The following is a 19,476-nucleotide window of genomic DNA, read 5'->3' as shown; positions in this document are numbered from 1 at the left end:
GATTCCCACTTGGAGCTAAACTTACCCTGGAATATTCTGTCCGAAAGCAGCAGTTTGGGGTTGGAATGAGCAAAAACTTCCCTCTTCCATCTTCCGTCCTGCAGAAATGATCCATCCAGTGTCTTAAAGTCTGGAGCACACAGCCAACACTTGGGGAACATCTTTGACTTCCTTCATAAAAAGGTGCTTTGAAAGGGGAACGTTTGTGTGTTCCTGAGCTTTGATCGATTAAAACCTCAGCTTTCCTCCCCGAGACCTCTCCCACGCGTGTCAGCTGACTGGCCACGGTTGTTTGGATGCAGGCGTGTCACACTCAGTAACCAGCGTGACTTCCTGCCGCTCTGCTAAAGCTTTAATGAGTGATTAAAGGAGCCAGACCTTGAGCTCAGCGTGCCACCACCCTTGCAGCTCTGATTGGATCTGCTATGTGGCTCAATGCGGCAGATGGCGGCGAGGGGCGGCGCCGCCGAGGTCGCCGGAGCCTTGAAGGGCGACATCTGGAGAAGGGAAGCGCTGGTTCCATCCCTGGGGCCCCGGTTCAGCCAGTAACTGCGGCCCCGAGTGATGAAAACAGACCTCCTTTCTTCTCTTGAAGACGGACTCTGGCACCAATGACCTCACGGGTGCAAGATGGCGGTCAGACGCTAGCGAGCTGAGCGCTAACGGCAATAAAGACGTCGCGACGGTTTCTTTTGAACAGTTTATTCATCGTCCAAATTCATATCAGTAGGCTTGGAGAAATAAAAGGTCTTTTTTTTTTTCCTTCTTTTTCTTTTTTTTTTTAGACATTCTCTTCAACAAAAATAGAACAACTATTTACAATCACTCGTAAAAAATACATAAAAAGCGTATGAGTAAAATCAGGGTGTCTTTCTAAAAGACATAAGTTAGGACAGCGACGACGAGCGAGAGACAAGAGCGGACCTGGAGCCGCCGGCCGAGTTAGCGCCTCTGTACATCCCAGCTTATCCTTGTGCGTTCTAATGCCGTTAAAAAGCGTCCGAGAAGACGGTCGCCACTCTCTTTATTGCATTCCAAGTGGGTCCAACGCGAAACGCAGCGAATAAAACCTGTTTAGGAGTAGAAATGGATCCGACGCGTCGTTCACGCCGTCGGATCCTTATAGGCTGAACATTAATACTGACGTCTGGCGAAGAGGTCGGGCAGCGGAGGAACGCGCTTGTGCAAAAAAAAAAAGGATTCAAATAAAAGAGGAGGAATGAGAACAAAACACACGGTTGGCGAAGAGATGGTCTGGCATCGGACCAACTGGTGGAGTCAAAAGTCTCCTTTGTTCAGCTCCAGCGGCCCAGGAGGCAGCAGCAGACGGCTACAGGCGGGAGCGCCGACCACGGATTATGGCTGGATTCGGATTCCTCAAAGACCCGCAGACAGGAGACGGGCCCAGCTCAGCGCCGGCTTCCCTCCGCGTAGCGAAATACTCAAAAAAAAAATTAGCTTTATAGAGGACTCTCTCGTCTCTACATTAATTTACGGCAAAGGAACACAAAAATAGACGTAGAAATGCGCGCGTACGCCGCGTATATATTAGCATCCATCATTTCAAGTCTTTGGCCGAAAAAAAACCAAACAAAAAACACCCGAAGAAGCACTGCGAAAGAGTCCAGTTCCAGTCACACCCCTGCTGCACCACAGGTAAACACTATTTGATGCTAAACATTTAGAGCAGAACCTTTAAATACTTTACAAAACGGACTCTGAACGGGACGCCGGCCGGGCTCGGGGACGCTGGTCCGTTGGCTTGTTTTGTTGCTTTTAAATACGACAAAAATATCAGGCGGGTCGCTCCCGCTCCGCTATGAACACATTTACAAGGTCCGCGCCGCCCTTGAGGAGTCAGGACGTTCGGCGTGCACGTGGTGCGAGTGCACAGTGTTGATTTCGCGATGGGGGGGGCAAGGTGGCGTTTGTTCTTCAGCTTGGGACCGGCGTGTGTCTGCGGTGGGGCGCGAGCGGGGGCCACGTCCCCCCCCCCCCCCAACCCTTCCCGCCTTGAACCCATCAACACAAAAGTATCTGTACATGATCAAAAGTGTGGGAGGCATCTAAAGAGACACCCAAATTAGAGTGGAGGTCCTTCGGAGCTCTAAAAATCCCCTAAAATCAAACCGCTTGTAGAAAGAGATGACTGACAGTCCTGGGAGGCGGTCGGGAGGGTCACGTGACCGCCTGCTCTGGTCCCACGGTGCATTATGGTCAGCGGTGATGTCACACAGGTGTGAGGGGCTCTGATGTGCTCTGAGGGCGCCGGAGGGCTGCTAGCTTGTTCCGAAGCCTGACGGCGGCGTTTGCGTCTACACCGCCGACACCTGCTCATCTGCAAAACAGGAGAAGAAGAAGTGAGGCCCGTGTGAGGCTCCGGACGTGCCCGTACTTCAGGAGGGGTGAAGGGAGGGGTACCATCATCGCTGTCCGCCAGGTCCTGAGCGGGGAGGCAGATGCTGGCCGGTCTGGAGTGTCCCTGCGTGGAGCCGCTGCTCCGGTCCTCCTGGTGCTGCAGCAGGCGGTTGGCGGCCAACCTCCGGGCCTCGGCCAGGCCGCCGGACGCTCCGGGGCTCTGCAGCAGTTTGCTTCTCTGCAGGGCAACACTGTAGTCGGGGGGCCTGAGGTGAGGAGGCCGGGGGCCGAGGCCTCCGGGCCCGCTCACTACCGCGTCTGCGAGGCCCAGATCCCCCAGAGCCAGACCCTGGTAGCCTGGAGGAGTGGGAGGGGGAGCTCGGTAACGCTCATCCTTGGCAGGGGAGGTGACACAGTACACTGGATGCAGGCGGGAGGGAAAGGAAGAGAGGGATGGAGGTGGAGGAGGGGGGGGGGGGGATAAAAGAAGGAACAAAAGGAAAATAATGGAAGGATGAAATCGCCGTGGCGATCAACAGAAAACAAAGATGAGCATGCACCAAATAAAGTAAAAACAATGAGCGGGACATGCAGCCGAGGGTATAAACTACCCCCCCATGCAGAACCGCCAGCTCTGTCCGCAGCCACATCGTTAATTAGCTAAATTTGCCCTTAACGGCCGATCTGCTAAATGACTGCTGAGGTCAAGCAGCAGAACGCCGCAGGATTTCACTGTAAACATTATTGACGCCGCCATGGCACTATTTTCTCTCGTTAACCACAGAGCAGAGCGCCTGTGTTTACGGGGAATCAAACTGGCAACCCGAGCCCTCACCTATGAGGCCCTTCTCTGTGCTTGACGTCACAGTTTTGTAGACGTGGTCTGTGCTTTGCCCGCCTTCCTCGCTGGTTGGCGAGGAGGGATGCTCCGCGGTGTTTCGCCGCTTTATCGTGCCGTAATTCCCCTCGTAGGTGTCGGACAGCGAGCTGGACGACGCCCAGCTCTGCCGCGACTGGTTGGAGAGGTCGGAGCTGGAGTTCCTGGAGTGCTGCTTGGCGGCGGCGTCCTCGTTCATCCACGCCTGAGTGGCCGCCTCGATCTCGGCGATGGGGCCGGCCAGTTGCGTGTGCTTGAACCCCCCCAGGTGCGCGAAGGCCAGCGGGTGGCCGTGGATGCCGTGGTCCCAGGGCCGGCAGGAGGAGGGCGGCAGGCTCTGGAAGGAGTCGTGGGAGTTGGAGGAGCAGGAGGTCCAACTGCTGCGGCCGCTGTCGGCCACGGAGTCCAGGGAGGCGTGGTCCGGGGTCAGCTCCTCCGTGGAGGCGGAAGAGGTGAAGGTGGAGCCGCGCGGGACGTAGCCTCGCGCCAGCGGCGCAGAGTTACTGCGGACGAACACGGGAATTAACCATTAGCGCGGCGCTGACGTTCCAGCAAGGTCGGAAAGGTCAAACGGGGACGACTCTTGATGCGTGAAGCCGTAAAACCCGCCCGAATTCCACGCTTCGCGGTTCAATATGGCCGACTTTTAAAACAAACTCATTTGTTCGTCTCCACCATAAATATGAAGCAGAACTTGGGTTTATTGGGCAGACGAGAGGGTGCAGGGGGGGCGCGTTGGTTATACGAGGCCTCTGTTATAACAGGAGGAGGCGCGGCTGATATAATATCAGGAGAGAGGAGCTATGATTGGGTCTCAGCGGCTTTTATAGTCGCGTCTTCGTGAGACAGAAGCAGCTATAAAGCGACTGCAGACAGTAAAAAGTGTTGTTCGGATTAAAAATCAGCCAGTGTAAAAACTGATGGAGGGGAAAGGGCAAATGTGGGCGCTAATAAACATAAGCATAATGACTCCCCCCCCCAGGTTCCCCTACCTGGTGCTCGGCTGGCTGTAGTCAGCATTGGAGTGTGTGTACGTCGCCGCTGTGCCGTCAGCGACCGCGGCGGGCGACGGCATCGCCGCGCCGGCGGCGGTCCTGTTGCCGCTGCTGCAACGGTCGTCGGGCCCCGGAGCCGGCATGGAGTCCACCGAACAGATGCTGGAGCGGGAAGAGATCTCGCTGTGGCTCGAGTCCGAAAGGTTGTCAGCTTTACTGGCTGGGAGGAAAGCATAACCTGGAGGACAGGCAAGCAAGGGGACAGCTGAGACAAGGAGGAAGAGCTCATCAAATGTGTATACACAGATAAGGCAGCAAGGCAGGAGACATATCTGGGTGCTACCAACTGTTCTCTTCTACCTGATTTTGGCTTTTATCGCAGTGTAAACTATAATAGACAGGCTGTGCGTATGCCGCCCCCTGGCGGTCAGACCTGGTAACGCAAATGCAGCGTTTTAGATATCGACTAAAAGGAAACAATGGCAGGACATACCTGAGCTAGGGTGAAAACAAGTGATCTGCTGAGCAATTTGTTTCACTGGGACTGTGGGAATGTGGCAAAACGGTCACGTGTTGGCGTAAACGCCAGGAAGTACAATAACCTCGAATAGGACGGAGAACTGCGGGACACTTTCACAGCTGCGGATGAACTATTGAAACCACATTTTTAATGAAAATGGCACAAATACGATGGATGAAATGGGTGAAAGCGATTCAAGAAAATCTGCCTCTGTTAACAGCAGGTCAGTAACACAAACGGACAGAAACGCAGCAAAAACTGGCCAAACTTTGGGCATGTCGGCGTCTCCAGTTCTCTGTAATTAAGGAAGAACGGTGACATCACAGCAAAGGCTGAGGAACACTTTCAAACACCAACAAGTCTGAACAGCTCCACACATGAAAGCTGAAACTCTCTCTTTTCTGAGGGGGAATCAGATATAATTCCAGAAACAGCTGAAGATCCATCCTGGAGCTAACAAACATCTGCAGACAGATGAGGGAACATAGCAGCACATAATTAATGCGACTCTAGAACACTGCAGGATAGAAACGTACGAGGATGGGAATGTCTCAGCTGCAGTTTATATTAGCTGCGTGTGGGTTTGCTGACGCAGCAACGGGAGCGTCCACACTCGCACTTGCTCGAGTTTGTGTTTCTCAAGTGAAATTTGGGGGCAGCACAACACAGTTTTGTGTCACCGTTGCCCGGAGACGTCTTCCTATTTGCCGTGTGGTGGCTGAGATGTTTGTGTCTGTCAGACAGTATGACTCCTGAGGTGTCTGGCCCTGCAGAGCCACAGGAAAGGGTTGGGGCTGACCGACCTCTTGGCCCTCTCCTCTTCCTGTTTGTCCTCTTTTGAGGAGGGCGGGGCCTCTGTCTTTATCTCCCCACCATGGGAACGAGGCCGGACTGCCTTTGGTCTCTCTTTGGACCGGCTCCTTTCCCTCAGTGCTCTGAATGGTGACATCAGCCTGGTCCTGATGGGGGACTCTGGGGGTTTGGGTTTGAATTTATGATGCTGGGAGGAAGGTGGGGGACTCATGGGTCCCACACCTGGCTGACTGGGAACACACCCAGTGAGAGTCATTGCATCTGTTCCCTGTGCCCTGGAGCTGGAGCTGGGTGGCCTTAAGACTACCTGTGCTCTGTGGTGGCTCTGCTGTCTGGATCTGCCTCTGTTGTCCTGCCTCTTTCTTTCCCCTCCACTTTCTTTCTCTCCATCTCCTTCCTCCTCCTCCTCCTCCTTTATATCTCTGGGTCTTTCCCTACTGTTCTGCCTGGTTATCATCTGGATCCTTTTGTGGAGAAGAGCCCCACCTATGCCGTAGCTGCGTAGGCTGGCGGTGCCGGCTTTGGTGCTGGCATCACTGGTCAGTGACGAGGACGATCCTGACAGGTTCATCTGGCTGGAGTTGTGGGACTTGGCAACTCCTCCAACTGGTAAGAAAACAGAAAAAGATTATTACATTAGAAGGAATTCTGACATAGTTTGTGAGCTTTTAACGCACCTTTGCGTGGGGAACCATGCGGCGACACTGTAGGACTGGAGTGAAGGGAAGAAATGAGGGAAACGGCGTCATCGGACGGTCTCTTGGAGCTCCACTCCTCTGATGAGCTCACTGGAGGTTTCTTAACCACCTGGGGAGAGTTGGAATCTGAAGGAAAAACAAGAGAATTAAAGTAGGAAATGAGAATAACGCTAATAAATATCATCATACAGCTGTACGCACTAGGAGTGCCCGTGTCCTTGGCAGTGCTCTTCTTCCGTAGATGATTCAGCGGGACCTGGACCTGAAGCACTTGGGACACCCTGTTCTGAGTTTTGGCTGAAGGCAGAGCTGACCTCAGTGACACCGGGGACATGTCCGACTTTGTGGATCGCCTCTCACTTAAGTACTTAGACACTGAAACAACAGGATGATTAAAAATCTGTTATATTTCTTGGGGCAAACTTCCAGATCTACAGTGTATTATATATGGTGTTATAGCCACTAGGGGGGCAGTATAACTCGACAACTTGTGTTATTTTAAGCGAGGCGGCTCTTTCCCTTTTTTGCTGGTGTTTGCAGTTGTACATTGGCCCAGTTCTAACACTACGGCTGAAATTTATGTGGTACAGGTTCATTTATGTGGTACAGGTTCATTTATGTGGTACAGGTTCATTTATGTGGTACAGGTTCAGGGCTAAAGGGCTTTTGCTTCACTCACAGGTGCTGTAGGAGGGCTCACACAGCAGGGACATGACTTGGTGCTTCTCTTCGTCCGTCTCCACCGTCAGGTTTGACAGGTACTGCTTCACCTTTCTTGCCATCTGAGCGTCTTCGTACAGCTTCTTGGCATTGAGCAGGGAGCTGCGGCGCACTCGTTTCTTATGGGCGCCGCCCTGCACGTCCAGCATGTTGGAGTTGGTGCTTCCTTGACTCAAGGACCTTACAGGGGGAATTTAAAAGGAACGTGGGAGGAAATTTAAACAGGTGAAATGTGGGGAAAAGGGAATAAATGGAGGAGAAATGAAGGAGATGCACACAAGAAGGACAGATTGACAGACAGAAAGAAAAAAAACAACAACAATCAATTCAATCACGAATAAAACAAGCAGACGTACTTTCAAATACATCTCCCACAACAAAATCTATACATTCTGCCTTTGGGTAACGCATCGCATTAGACCATGCAACTGGGATGGAGGCGGCTCTTGCTTATGTCATGCGGTCACAGCAGCAGCTCAGATGGAGGCAACAAGGGTTAGAAAAACAGCGCACGGAATTCAATCCACGGAATATTACACTGGGATGCGGATACCAACACAGAGCAAACGCGAGTCAGATAGTATCTAAAAATATTCCTGCATCACAGTCGCACATAAAGGCCCCTTATTCTCGACCTTTTATCAAGACAGAATTTGTGACCAACATGCAATCTTTACCTATATTTACTGAACCTTGCTAGGAGATTTGGTTTGAAATGAGAAACTCTGGGTAAAAACCAGATCCTCAGTATGATTTCAAGCTACTATATGACTCAAATATACATTTCTATGGACAGTTAATAGGTCATTGATGGTCTTTAATGTATGGTTGATGTGTATGGGCACCGCAAATGTTAATAAATAGAGACAAACAGGCACAGGCAGACACGTGTAGGCTCGGATTAGGGATGGGGGAATGCATGCAGAGCTTATGGTGGTGGTGGGGTGAAGTGCAGGGTAGATTTCACTTTCTGCCAGTCCAGAGTAAAATGGGATGAAACCAATACCATGACAAACTTACCCTAAACTCTTCCACCTCTTCTTCCTGCAAGCAAGAGGTGTGAAGATCGAAGCGTGACTTAGAGACAAGTTCAGGGGTCGGGGGTGGACAAGACTATGTTGATGTCATGCCGCAACACAACAAACGGGAAATGACTGGAGATGAGGGCAACACCACACATGACATCTCCCCATAGCAACCCAGAGGGGGTGGATTGTGCGCATGATTGTTTCAGCTACTGCCCGTATTTATGAGGAACCTCTGCATTAGTCTATAATCAAGTCTGTTCTGTTGTGGCGATGTGAGCTTGTAGTACACAGTGAGGGTCTGCAGGGGGCAGTCATGCACTGCAGCAGTGATAAAAAGTGACAGACAACCCGACTGATACCAACTACACGCTGGGGTCAGTATCAGTTCTACCTCCCTACCAGTTAATCTGCAACTTGTACTGGCGGAACAAGAAGTGAGTAAGCACTGATGGAACCAGACCTTGAGGGTGTGCAGGAAGGATCCCGACAGACTGGTGGACTACAGTGTGCACTGGTTCCCAGTATGCTCGTATTGTTAGTAATTTGAACTAAACTTGTATTCTGCACTCTGATGCTCAGGTTCAATGGAGAATTCTTTAGATGTGACACCTTTAAGGACTATTTGAGGTGATTAAAAAGACCTATACCTGTGTGCAAAGCCCAACCGCCTAAAAGTAAGGTAACGCGAGTATATCTCGAATTGTTCAGAGGATTCTTGACATTAAAAAGCAGCAAACCTTTGTCTGAACATGAGAGCTGGGTCCATGTTGGCTGAGGTCAGTCGCACTACATGTCTGATCTCCTTGGCAATCATCCTCAGCTTCTCAAAATTCACCAGCCCATCGACAGTGGAGTCATTGCCTGAGATGGAAAAAAACAAGCGAGAAATTACACATTTACGCACAAACCATGAGGTCGAGGTTCTGTCAGTTTTTACCAGAGACACCTTCAAGATCACAAAGGTACTTCTGAGCTAAAAGTTCAAAGTGAAGAACTGCTCATCGTTACTTTCCAGAACAAAGTGGTTTAGATCTTGTCAGGCTGGGTTATTGGAGAATTTTTAGCTACTTTCTCTATTAAAACAGTGTTCTGATAGTGTCCTTCCTAATTCTAAACATAGCTGTATCTTTACAAGAAAAGCTTTGGGAGGAAGTCTGGGTGGGTAGTCTTGACCTGACTCGGTGCGACACTTTAAAATAGCTCAATAAAGAAACTGTTGGAGAAGTAAAACTAACAAGTGAGACTGAAATTAACACAGAGGAGGCTTTGGACAGTGAAACAAGCAGAACTCATATCTGAGTAGCTCTTCTTAAAGAGTATCTTCTGCCCACCTTCGTGTAAGAAGGTGAGGTCCTTCTTGACCACCGGGAACAGTGGGATGATGGGCGGCTGCATGCTCTGGCTGCTCAGGATGTTGCGGTACTTGGCCATGTTCCTGGAGGGGTCAAACACATCCTGCAGGTCCCCAAACAGCTTCTCGTACTTGCTGGGCAATTTTTCCCACGAACTTCGCAGACGGGCCACCGGTGCCAAGTTCAGGCCGCTGCAGGGGGGAGCAGACAAAGAGGATGAGAAGGACCAGGTAAAAACCAGGAGGCAAACACAGCAAAATCAGTCTTTATTTCTTCATTCATCTCTTTGCCCGCGATACTTCCTCTCCTTCCTGGCTGGGAGACACCAACCGGTATGCAGGGTAATTGACATTATTTGCATAGAAGTGGTGCAGCAGCTGTGGAGAACAGCACAGCTTCTGTCACCTGTGTGGTTATGCAGCAGAGAGCTGCATGTGTGAAGACACGGTGCTGCTAGGAGCCATGTAGAGAGAGACACAGCTGCTCTTAAGTGCTTTTTAAAGAGCAAGCGAAGGCTCGGCATAATGCAGAGAGCCTCCAACTGCACATCTAGGTGTAAAGAGGACTCCTGATCCAAATATAGGAGGAGGTGAAGTAAAGAAAAATCAGTGATGCAGATATAACTGACACTCTAGACTCTAAAGGTTCTATGAGGCACACTGGGCCACAGAGGGAACTCCATTTGTTATTTTTGATTCATTACAGTAAATGACCCAACACGCAGCAATAAGGTGGAGCTCTTGTGTTTCTGAATCCCATCATGCATTAGCATTTTATAGCAACCAAAAAGAGATCATTCTAAAAAGAAAAAAATACTGCTATTAGATGATTGGGTCACTAAACCTCAATGAGAGCATCCAACAACCTTCTCTGGAAATTCCTGTGCGGACCGACCTGATAATGGCAAACATGGAGTTGAAGTTCTTGCACTCCCGGCAGTGCAGGGCGATCTTGATGAAGTGCTTGATGGTCTTCATTCTCTTCAGGGCATTGGGTTCTTTCAGGATCTCTGAGGCCACCCAGAAGGTCTCCTTGTTTATCACCTCCTCGAATTGTTTCAGATTACCGCTTCCTATCGAGGTGTCCAGTTTAAACAAGTCATCCACATACCTAGAGGGAAATGGATTTTAATTATATTGAACGCAGAATTGGAAACTTCTGTTCTCAACGATCACAAAAGCAAGCTTGAAACCACAAAAGTTACATACTCCGTAGACTCGATGTTCCTGAAGAGGTCAAAGTCTCTCATGGAGAGCTGAGCTGCCACCTCCATGGTGCTGAGCTGCAGCAGAGAGATCTGACTCTCCCTGAGGAGATCCTGAGCGTCCTCGTCTGAACACAGCGTCTCCGTTTCCATGTTGTTCTTCAGGTAGTATCTGCAGAAGAGGACCATGGGAAAAAGAACACATTTCAATGAGTTCATGAGCGTGGAAACAGCTTCGTTTCAAACAGATTTTATCAAACTTTATAATAATAGAAATCCGATTCCAGCTGCCCGATCTAATCTAAAGCAAATATTTCAATGTGAGGCCCCATCATTTTATAAGGGCTTTATTAGAACTACTGTGTTCATCCTGCTCTTTCTGCATATATATGCTAAAGAAAAAAGATGAATGTTCTTCTCATTCATATTTTATCTAAAAGGCTACTTTCTGCTGTCTCCCATTTAAAAATGAGCTCGAGCAAAAAGAAATAAATACTCTGGTGACACTGACAGATTATAGCCACGTCGTTCCTCAGGGTGAAGAGAGAGTGAAAGATGAGGGGACAAGTGGGGTGGGGGGAATAATATTTCTCTTGGTTTAATCTCTCGGGGAGAGCTCCCAGCAGCAGAATGTCTCTCCTGTCTCATTCTGAGCATCTTAGGTCTATAAATTGAACCCCTCTGTCATCCACTTCCACTCCAATGGAGCTCTGAGAGGTCTTAACTGAATAGAGTTCCCTGTAGAGCTACGGGAGCCAAGTCGTGGCACGGATGTGACCCTAACCTGCTAGAAGACCAGAAAAGAGGCAAGAAGAGGAAAAAGAGGACTGAGATTGGCTCCCAAATGTCAGTAAAGCTGAAATGACGGTGGGGATGAATGTTAACAGTTGAATGCATCTTGCATTTTAATGTGAAGAGGGGGACAATTAAAGCACATCTCATTCTCAAACATATACAGTTTAAACTTTTTGTAGCTCACCCTGCCTTTAAAGACTGAAGGTAAAAAAAAAAAAAGCAAACATTACTAAACAGACGTGGATAAACAGTAGAAATATGCAGAGATTTGCATGGCTGTCATTGTCTGAGACAATATTTCAGAGGGTCTGTTATCTATATCCTTTATGGGCCTGCGTGCATGCATGTGAGAGTGCGTATGAATAATTCCAGACATGCCATGCTGCCTGCAGACACCCCTGACAGCAGATGAAAAATTCATACAAACCTAGCTGGGAAGGGACTGACGGTGGGCCGTAGGAGGGAGGAGGAATGTGTGAAAAAACAACAACTGAGCCTTTTTCAAAAGGAACATCGTGGCTGCCGCAAGCCTGGATGTGATGTTTGAAACCCCCGTTTCTCACCTGCCGTTGAGCTGAATCCGATCAGCCAGTTTGGAGAGCTGGTCGGGGAGGCGCCTCTGCTTTATGACCCCCTCTGGACTGACGGACACCTCGCACAGGGAGTAGGTTTCGGGGGCGGCCACGAGGCCGAACTCATTGACGGTGTGAGCCACCACATCCTTGGCGGTTGTGTCCTTGCTGATGATGATGTAACAGCTCTGCTGGTCGGCTTTGAACACCCGGATGACCTGGTCTGGGATGTCTGACCGAAAGACAAAAACAGGGGAAAGGTGTGAGGCTGGATGAGTTGGAGGATAAAATATACAGCATGTAAAATACACGTGATGGCATCAACACTTTAGCAATAATCTAATAGCAGTCTTGAACTTTATTTGGTCTTGAATCTAGTTTTGAGAAGTGTAGATTGTGCAAACATTTTCAGAAAGGATACTTAGAGAGATGCCCAATTTCCTCCAGTAGAACAATAGCAACTATCAAACATTTTGCATGTAACAGCATTATAAAATGTACTTTTCTACAAGTGTTTGAGCTTATAATGTTATTCAGGGTTATTTAAAAGCTACAAATACAACATGTAATAATCCAACAAGACATAAACTGCATCATCTGCTGCCTTGAATGATATTCAACAATAACAGGCAGAGATAAAATCTCCAGTTTCACCGTGTACTTGATATTGAAGCTGCTGCACGTGACTCAGGCGGCGCGATGAGGGTTGAATAATACAAACATTCCCCCCCAAGTGAAATACTACATTAAACCTCCCTGTGTATCACAAGGGAAGAGACCATGGCCCATTAACCATCAACAGACAAGGACGTCCATCATGCAATTGAAAATGGAGGGAAAAGCACAAAGACAAGTGGAAATAAAATAAAAAAAGAATATTCAGACATGCAATGAGATGTGCCACCTCTAATGATACGCAGATCTGTCCTCTGCATGATTCGAGATCCTCTTCAGGTGCTCTCTGACAACAATAGCTGCACAAGTGCATGAGGCAGAGGCACAAACAAAATCACTGCTCTTAGTGCAGCTAATACTGTTAGTGAACACTGGAAATCAATGGATGGTGCCTGCACGTGGTTTTTACCCCCCCTGAATCAAGACAAAGGCAGTGCTTTTGCTTTCCCATGCAGTGTATTCCATAACTTCAGCTGGGTGTCTCTTTGTTCATAAGGTATTTTCAATATGTGTACATATGATTCTTATTTTGCAACTATTGCAGGATGTGAGGTTTTCTGACCTCTTAAGAGATTGGTTGCAGTTTCCTCCTCTTGGTAGTACGTGGAAGCAAAAACGCTCAGTGTCTCATTAGCTTTGATTTGTGATTATGGAGTGGGAAGCTCTTGGCTCTGTGGCTCACTATCATATCTGAAGGGCTTAATCATATTTAATCCTCTGGATGCGCCGCAACCTGACCTGCCCGCTGGAGGACAACCGACGCCCACAGAGCCAAACAGACAATCAATTATCATTGCTTATAAAGGTGTCATTTAGTTTCTTCCCCATCTGAGAATTTATTCATGCAGCCAAAGTAAAAAAACAAACAAAGTAACATCACTACAATGGGAAAAAAGCCAAAGTGCTTGAAAAGTGACACAGAGGAGAGGTACCGTATGTACGTTCTGACTACGGAATTGAAGGGACGTATACTTACAGTAGAGTCCCAAAGCTTTGGAATGCAGAGGGGGGAGAAAAGAGACAATTCAGTGAATAAGGCAGGAGGGAAAACAGCGAGCGCAGTACAAAGAAAAGCTCCAAACTGAAAACACTGATGCAGAGAAGAAAAGCTGAGAGGAGTTTTATTATAGCTTGAATCTGTTCCCTTGATCCCAGAGAGGCCTGGTATGACTCATCGTGTCGGCATAAAGACATCTGTTTAAAATCAGAGCGAGAGGACGAGACGAGAACGAGTAAAATTCGACAGAAAGAGCAGAGAAAAAGAAAAGGTTCTCATTCAGTCCGTTCCACCGCCTCCATCCACAGCAAATACACAGCGTTGCTGCTGCAGTTCTGCTTTAACCGATCTTTAACCGAATGGTTTCTATGTAGCCTTGTTGAGTTGAAAGGTCAAACAGGATTTTAAATTTGTGAATTTGATTCTAGAAATCTGTTTCCTTCTGCTTGAGGCAGACAGGAGGTTTGCTTTTAAAAACCAAAAATCCCACCAATGAAGAATTAATGTAAAGATTTAATCCCAGGACAGACAGCATTACCGTACAACAACCTAGAGGGTTTTGAATATTGCCTTTTTAAGTAGTACAACACATCATCATTCACTGATAGCAGGTCATCTAGAGTAATTACATGCAGAAGAACTTTGGTGAGATTAGAAACTCCACAGAGGATCTGGGAAAGAGAAGGATGTTCTTTCTATGCTACTAAAACTAGTGGGAGGCCGAACGAGTGAGGGAAGCTTCATCTAATGTGAATGATTAATGAGACCCGGTGTGTGTGTGTGTGAGAGCAAGATGTTTAAGTGTAAAAACAACGTATGTAAATGAGAGGCGTGTACGTGTACACTGAGCTCATCGATAAACAACCAGGGGAATAAATAAGAGGCTAATTTCTCTTTTTGTTTCCGTCCCAATTTTCTTTCACCTCACCATATTTCAATCACACAAATCCCATCCTTTCATGTGAAATAAGTGCAGAACGCCGCCGAGCAGAGAAGAAATACGCAGGCTTTGCAGTCCAGAAGGTATGTTCCTGTCAGACGTACACAAGTCTGCAACACTTCAGAAAGGAGGACCCCCCCCAGGTGCTCTCGCTCCCTCCCTGCCTGCTGCAGCCCTGCAGCTGCCGAGAGGATGTGTGTTCCTTTGTCAGCTCGAGTGAGAATAATTGTTTTTCAAGAAGAGCGACAGATAAAAGAGGAGAGCTGGTGTAGGTGAAAAGGGAACCCATACTACACTTGGCCGAGGCTGCTTTATGAGATTGTAGTCAGGGGTGACAGGCTGTCTCCAAGCCTGTGCACTGCACTCCTTCACTGCAAGGACAGATTTGATGCTCCGAAAAGTTCAAACTTAATATCTGTATAATTATGAATAAGCAGTAAAGACAATTTTACCCAAACCTGCAAACAGGTCGATCACTTCATGGTTCGCACAGTCTCCTAATCATTGAGATTTCTTACCTGCAGGGTTGGAGAAGTCCAGGACGCTGGTGGCCGGCTGCAGCAGGTCGGGGCTGCTGGACGACAGGTTTCCGGGGATGGGCATGATGGCCACGCTGTGGCGACACTGCTTGGTGCCCACGATGCTGTCGTCCTGAGACTGGACCATGCCGCCATCGCTGCAGAGCAGAGCAGAGCAGAGCAGGGTTGGGGATCAGTGGAAGCTCGGGAATAAAGCAGCTAAATGAGGAGCGGTGGGACACCTTGGCTGGAATAATCTCATATATCTGCCAATGCAGGGAGAACCTGCAGCCTTTTCCCCACTTTCATTGTTTCATGAGACAAATCGGTGCGCGGCTACTTCACAACCAGGAGCATTCATGGAAAGAGATGCAAAAGTTTGCACAGCACGAGACAATGGGATTAATGAGGGTTAGCAGAGACACGGAAGAAATGAGACGGCAGCACATACGGTGTTGGCCATAACTCTGCAAGCACATTATATTATTATTAAAACTGAAAACACTCTTCCTCTCCTATTTTTTTAATTCACGTAACCGTCAAATCTACATAGAGTATGTGTCTGGCTGCCACTCTGGGACATGCAAATATTGACCTTTACATTAATGGCAGCATCTGGCTGCCCAGAACTGCATAAATATACTAATGAAAATGGTCATCAGATCCAACAGAGCTATTGTATTTTTGAATAATAAACGGAGTGGTCCTGAAGGTGCCTCTGCTCACAGTAATGGCTGCCTCCCTGGGAATTCTTGAGTTAAGTTTTAACCTTTATGCGACCTTTAAATACTGAAAACATTAAACACTGAGCAAAATGGAAAATCCAGCTGGCGCATCGAAATATATTTAAATTTTTTAATAAAATTGACCCTGAGTGAAAGGTATAATGGCGCCAAGTAGGGGCTGCAAGTGGATATCAAAGCATTTTATAACCATTAGATTTAAAAAAACAAAAACATTTTAAGTATAGAAAGATTTTTGTTTACCGGTAAGTCTAAAAATTCAAATGTATTTCTAATGATCTGACACTGACATTGAAACACTGTGGTGACTTGTGGTCGTGAGCTTGAGCGAGCTTAAGTCTGGGTGTCTAATGTGCACTACTGTGGGCTTTCTATTAACACAGTTGAAAGCAAAGGCTCAGTAGCCTCACAGTGACTAGTCAATAGAGGGAGGGAAGATGGACGGGACAAGATAGCGCAAAGAGAAGAACAACGAGGGGGTAATAGGTCTGATTTAGACAGAAGATCGTGATAAAATGAGAAAAGAGTCTGTCAGCTCTACTAATCCGATTCTAGTTTCCAATAATAATTCTGGAAGCTAAAACAGGAAAAGTTTTGTCAGCATAAAGTTCGGTTCTGCTTATCGGACGTTTTGCTCGGATCAATCAAGGATGACCACTGGAAGAATGATGACCAAACATTAACGATGGTTTAAATATGATCAAATACACAACACACTGACTCTAGAAAGTGGAATCTATGGATTAGCATGAAACCTGTAAATGAAGCTCTGGAAGGTTCAAGCAAGTGGACGTGTGTCTGTGGATCCCTGCTGACAGGCGAATGTATGGTCAAATGGTTAGTAAATGGGAAGTTGTGTAAGAAGTCTTACCCAAACAGGCCCCTGACGCAGCAGAGACGGCATCGGAAAGTGTGAAAGCGTGAAAACAAAAGAAAAAATAAAACCAAGCAGAGCTCTGTTGACTCAGTCCAGAAGCACCGACGTGCAGCTGAGTGCTGAGGATTTTCATTTGCATCCGTTTAAAACAACCAAACAACAACAAGGTGAAGGTAAAGGACAAGGGCCACAGTTCAAGAAGCAGAAATGGGAACTGAAAAAAGTGAGGAGTAATTTCATAATGAACCTACAGCTTCTGTAGGATCTGTCGAGGGTGATTATGCCAGAGTAGACTGCTGGCTACGCTAGTTTCAAAATGAAATGACTAAATCTGAAAGATTTTTGTGGATTGATGCCTGAGCCACAATAGCAAGGGTGATGGTACACAGGAGATGACAGTTCTTTATGAAGGTGAATCAGTGCTGCAGTAAAATGAGGACGTCTTGATGAGCGAGTGTTGGGACCCCTTCAATAACACAGTTGTTACAGTGATACGCATCATGATTTAATATCTTATCAAATGTCCAAGATGTGGACGGGATGAGAATGGCATCATGGGGTTACCTCTTTATTGTAATCTTGATAAATCAACTCCAGATCGCGGGACAAAGCGACCAAAGGCCGGAACCTTTGTCTATTGCTTTCCGATCCTCTGTGTGTAAATCACTCTGATTGCTCAATATGGGATGTGTGTAAAGCTGCTTACGGGAGCTAGGAGAACTTCATTTGACAGCAAAACGGCTGCTTTATAGCCCGAGCGTCCTTGTTGCTTAAAATCATTTTCAAAAGTGTAGCACAATGTCAGCCAACTCCTGAAAGAGCTGCTGGTGGGGTGGCTGACCTCTGTGGGGATAAGAAAGTGTCTAATATCTTATTATTTCAACTCTAAGCTGGGCGAGCACAGAAGGCCACTTTAAAGAGACGCCTGCCATCAAAGTTTCATCTGAACCGGCTACATGAAACCCGAATGAACCTAATCATGTCTGTGCTCGGTCCTTTGAATCAGACACCAAAGAGCGGGGCCAGCGGGGCCGACACGCAAGACAAAAAGCGCTGACGGCCTTTGTTTGGGTCAATAAACGGATGCAGCACAGGGGCGTTTACAGCCACGCATCAGATCAATAGGAGCGTGATGTGGATGATCTGCACGCAGCTTTTGTGGAGGTAATCGGTGCAGGGCTGGAGAAGGACTGAGTGGAGACGGAGAGCAGCCAGGGATGCGGGAGACTGCCTCTCTGTCAGAGCGCCTGGGCTTTGCAGCCTTCCCAACAGTTTGCTACGTAATTAACAGGGCGAGAGCCACGTCTCTCTCTTCTCTGGCGCGCCGACAGAGTGTGGAGTTTAATGAGGCTTCGGGAAGCATGAAAAGATGAAATGAAATCAGGCTCGTATCTGTGCGTCACGGCTGGAATATTGAATATGAGCCGCCATCTGCAAAATTGCTTTCAATTGCTCCAGATGCTGCGGGGACAATGGATGGTTATGGATGACGAGGACAATGGTTATTTGATGAAGGTGCCGATGATGCCTTTTATGTTCTTGCGACTTAGATGAATACAATCTGCTTTCTTGCATTTGAGGGTGGGGGCATCATATGGTGCACAAGTCTGGGCCGGTGTTGATTCAAATTGCATTATACGATCTTATATTCAGTGTCACTTTCACTCCATTTGTCTGAACTTTCAACAACAAAAAATCATTTTTAATTCTATAACTACATTAGCAACCTCACCTGAATGGTTTGGGTGGTAGAATGCTGAAGCGCGTCTTCTCCAGCATCTTCCTGATCTTGTTTCGACCTCCCGACACAGTGTTGGCCTTCAGTTTCCTGTTGCTCTTGTGGTCACTGGGGAACTCCATATCTCCAGGAAGGTCAGGGATGGAAAAGCGGTTGCCTTTCTTCTCCTGGATCTTGGGTATATGGGGACCCCCGTTCTTCTTTTCATGCATCACCCTGCTGAGGAGCTCTTTGAAGACTGGATGTGAGGCAGAGCAGAGGACAGAGGGTCACCATCTGAGCCCATTAGCACGGGAGAGTAAACGGCGCTGTGAGGATGTGCTCACCAAATATGTTGGTTTTAATGGTCAGTGAGAGGTGCGTGTTATTTCTGAGGATGTCAACAGCTTTGGTGATGGAGATGTTGTCAAAGTTCTGGCCATTGACCTCCATGATCTGAGACAAGATGGAGAAAATGACAGTTTGGGGTTGTTTTTTTTTAAACAAACTAGCAACACCAACAGTCTGAGTTATTCAGTTTCACACTTGATGGCAGGAAAGGGGAAGAAGACTGCTGCTCTATATTAAGTAACCGAGAGATGACCCAGCAGATCACGTAAGTTCTGAAACAAGTTATAAGTTACTTATCAATTTATAGGAACAGAATTCACCTGATATCTGCTTGGTTGCCCTGGTGGTCACAGTAAATTATTATTCGAAGGGATAGCTCATATAGCAATACGAGCATTGTCAAGACGAGAATTTATGGCTATAGTTGCAGGAAGTACCTTAGTTAAAAAAAATTAAAGCACATATATCAACCACTATATTACTGAGCTTATTACGTCATCTCACCTGATCTCCCCGTTTGAGTCCGGTTTCTGCAGCTTTACTTCCTTCTTCCACCGAATCAACAAAGACGCCGAATCCCCTCTCGCTCCCTCCCTGCACGCTGAAGTGGAGCGGCGAGTCCCTGGACGCCTTCTGTAGGGTGATCTGCCTTAACTTAGCCTTGGCTGCGCACGCTATGTTCAGCAGTCGCAAATGGCCTTTCATTTTCTGACAATGGGCAACAGA

General features: G+C 47.7%; 1 protein-coding gene across 5 annotated transcripts in view; it reads right to left on the bottom strand.

The window, feature by feature from the left end:
- Positions 1 to 686: 686 nt before the first annotated feature.
- The window catches only part of rapgef6 (Rap guanine nucleotide exchange factor (GEF) 6), a 63,774-nt gene continuing 44,984 nt past the window's right edge, over positions 687 to 19,476 (bottom strand). For 2 of the 5 annotated variants that reach the window (XM_029848751.1, XM_029848752.1), the window contains 20 exons: positions 19,255 to 19,458; positions 18,747 to 18,855; positions 18,415 to 18,658; positions 16,677 to 16,688; positions 15,063 to 15,220; positions 13,584 to 13,598; positions 11,924 to 12,164; positions 10,570 to 10,737; positions 10,256 to 10,471; positions 9,341 to 9,552; positions 8,747 to 8,870; positions 8,002 to 8,025; positions 6,941 to 7,161; positions 6,463 to 6,636; positions 6,241 to 6,387; positions 6,050 to 6,169; positions 4,228 to 4,468; positions 3,194 to 3,738; positions 2,422 to 2,778; positions 687 to 2,338 (listed from right to left, as the gene is read on the bottom strand). In XM_029848751.1, coding sequence (XP_029704611.1) covers positions 2,316 to 2,338; positions 2,422 to 2,778; positions 3,194 to 3,738; positions 4,228 to 4,468; positions 6,050 to 6,169; positions 6,241 to 6,387; positions 6,463 to 6,636; positions 6,941 to 7,161; positions 8,002 to 8,025; positions 8,747 to 8,870; positions 9,341 to 9,552; positions 10,256 to 10,471; positions 10,570 to 10,737; positions 11,924 to 12,164; positions 13,584 to 13,598; positions 15,063 to 15,220; positions 16,677 to 16,688; positions 18,415 to 18,658; positions 18,747 to 18,855; positions 19,255 to 19,458 — 3,555 coding nt within the window. In that variant the 3' untranslated portion in view covers positions 687 to 2,315. The remainder of the gene's footprint in view (positions 2,339 to 2,421; positions 2,779 to 3,193; positions 3,739 to 4,227; positions 4,469 to 6,049; positions 6,170 to 6,240; positions 6,388 to 6,462; positions 6,637 to 6,940; positions 7,162 to 8,001; positions 8,026 to 8,746; positions 8,871 to 9,340; positions 9,553 to 10,255; positions 10,472 to 10,569; positions 10,738 to 11,923; positions 12,165 to 13,583; positions 13,599 to 15,062; positions 15,221 to 16,676; positions 16,689 to 18,414; positions 18,659 to 18,746; positions 18,856 to 19,254; positions 19,459 to 19,476) is intronic. The other 3 variants (XM_011611334.2, XM_011611331.2, XM_011611336.2) reach the window with 2 other exon arrangements.

The sequence above is a fragment of the Takifugu rubripes genome, chromosome 15 (assembly GCF_901000725.2).
Source record: "Takifugu rubripes chromosome 15, fTakRub1.2, whole genome shotgun sequence".
In the NCBI taxonomy this organism is placed as follows: domain Eukaryota; kingdom Metazoa; phylum Chordata; class Actinopteri; order Tetraodontiformes; family Tetraodontidae; genus Takifugu; species Takifugu rubripes.
This window is presented reverse-complemented; position numbering and strand designations above follow the sequence as displayed.